The following is a 1,675-nucleotide window of genomic DNA, read 5'->3' on the forward strand; positions in this document are numbered from 1 at the left end:
TGTCCTCACTGTCCCCGTCCCGCTGTCCCTGTCCTCACTGTCCCCGCTGTCCCCGTCGCGCTGTCACCACTGTCTCCCATCCTCAATGTCCCCTGTCCCGCTGTCCCCACTGTCCCCGTCCCCGCGGTCCTCACTGTCCCCCCATCCTCGCTGTCCCCGCTGTCCTCCCTGTCCCTGCTGTCCCCCATCCTCACTGTCCCCCCATCCTCGCTGTCCTCACTGTCCGTGTCCCGCTGTCCCTGTCCTCACTGTCCCCGTCCTCACTGTCCCCATCCCCACGGTCCTCACTGTCCGCGTCCCGCTGTCCCTGTCCTCACTGTCCCCCCATCCCCGCTGTCCTCACTGTCCCCGTCCCGCTGTCCTTGTCCTCACTGTCCCCGTCCCGCTGTCCCTGTCCTCACTGTCCGTGTCCCGCTGTCCTTGTCCTCACTGTCCCCCATCGTCACTGTCCCCGTCCCCGCTGTCCTCACTGTCCGTGTCCCGCTGTCCCCGCAGGCACGCGCGCCCCAAGGGCCGCTTCAAGGAGTCCTACCTGTCCCCGGCGCAGTCGGTGAAGCCGCGCGTGGACCCGCAGCAGCCGCTGCCGCGCGAGCGCCTCAACCCGCCCACGCCCAGCATCTACGTGAGTGCTGCGCCGCGGGGCGGGGCCGCGCGGGGCACGCCCCCGGGCGGAGCCTGGGGGTGGGATTGGCTCCTGTGAGATGGGGGGCGGGGCTGCGCGGGCACGCCCCTGGGCGGAGCCTGAAGGTGGGATTGGATCCTCGGTGAGGTGGGGCGGAGCCTGAGGGTGGGATTGGCTCCTGTGAGACAGGGCGGGGCCTGCATGGGACACGCCCCCGGGTGGAGCCTAGGGGCGGGATTGGCTCCTGTGAGATGGGGCGGGGCCAGCACGAGACACCACCCTGGGCGGCACCTAGGGGGCAGGATTGGCTACTCGGTGAGATGGGGCGGGGCTGCACGGGCACGCCCCTGGGCGGAGCCAAAGGTGCGATTGGATCCTGTGAGACAGGGCGGGGCTATGTGGGCACGCCCCTGGGCGGAGCCAAGGGCAGGATTGGCTCTTCAGTGAGATGGGGTGGGGCTGCGTGGGACACACCCCTGGATGGTGCCTAGAGGCGGGATTGGCTCCTGTGAGATGGGGCGGGGCCAGCACGGGACACGCCCCTGGGCGGCACCTAGAGGGCGGGATTGGCTCCTCTATGAGACAGGGCGGGGCTGGGTGGGACACGCCCCTGGGCAGTGCCTAGGGGCGGGATTGGCTCCTGTGAGATGGGGCGGGGCCTGTGTGCACAGGACACGCCCCTCCCCAGGGGGGGCTGCACTTACGGGGGATGCTGATTGGTTCCTCTGTGAGAAGGGGGAGGAGTCTCTGGGTACCAGGACACGCCCCCCCACACACACAGGTGGGGCTGCTCCTGCTGGCGCTCCTGGGGGCGGAGCTGATTGGGGCGTGGCGGGGCGGGGCGGGGCGTGGTGGGGCGGCGGCCGCTGAGGGCCGTGGCTGTCCCCGCAGCTGGAGAGCAAGCGCGACGCCTTCTCGCCGGTGCTGCTGCAGTTCTGCACCGACCCCAAGAACCCCATCACGGTGATCCGCGGGCTGGCCGGCTCGCTGCGCCTCAGTGAGTGCCCGGGGCCCCCCCGGGGCCCCCCGTGTCCCCCCGGGGCCCCCCCGGGG

At 71.2% G+C, this 1,675-nt stretch overlaps 1 protein-coding gene across 1 annotated transcript in view; it reads left to right on the plus strand.

Moving 5' to 3' along the window:
• LOC112957730 (lysine-specific demethylase 6B-like) overlaps nucleotides 1-1,675 on the plus strand; it is a gene marked incomplete at both ends in the record, with an annotated part of 17,864 nt that overhangs the window by 3,110 nt on the left and 13,079 nt on the right. The window contains 2 exons of the mRNA XM_026051460.1: nucleotides 496-622; nucleotides 1,514-1,619. Of these exons, the coding sequence (XP_025907245.1) occupies nucleotides 496-622; nucleotides 1,514-1,619 (233 nt within the window). The remainder of the gene's footprint in view (nucleotides 1-495; nucleotides 623-1,513; nucleotides 1,620-1,675) is intronic.

This window comes from Nothoprocta perdicaria, unplaced genomic scaffold, assembly GCF_003342845.1.
Source record: "Nothoprocta perdicaria isolate Ctin4 unplaced genomic scaffold, notPer1 scaffold_752, whole genome shotgun sequence".
In the NCBI taxonomy this organism is placed as follows: Eukaryota; Metazoa; Chordata; class Aves; order Tinamiformes; family Tinamidae; genus Nothoprocta; species Nothoprocta perdicaria.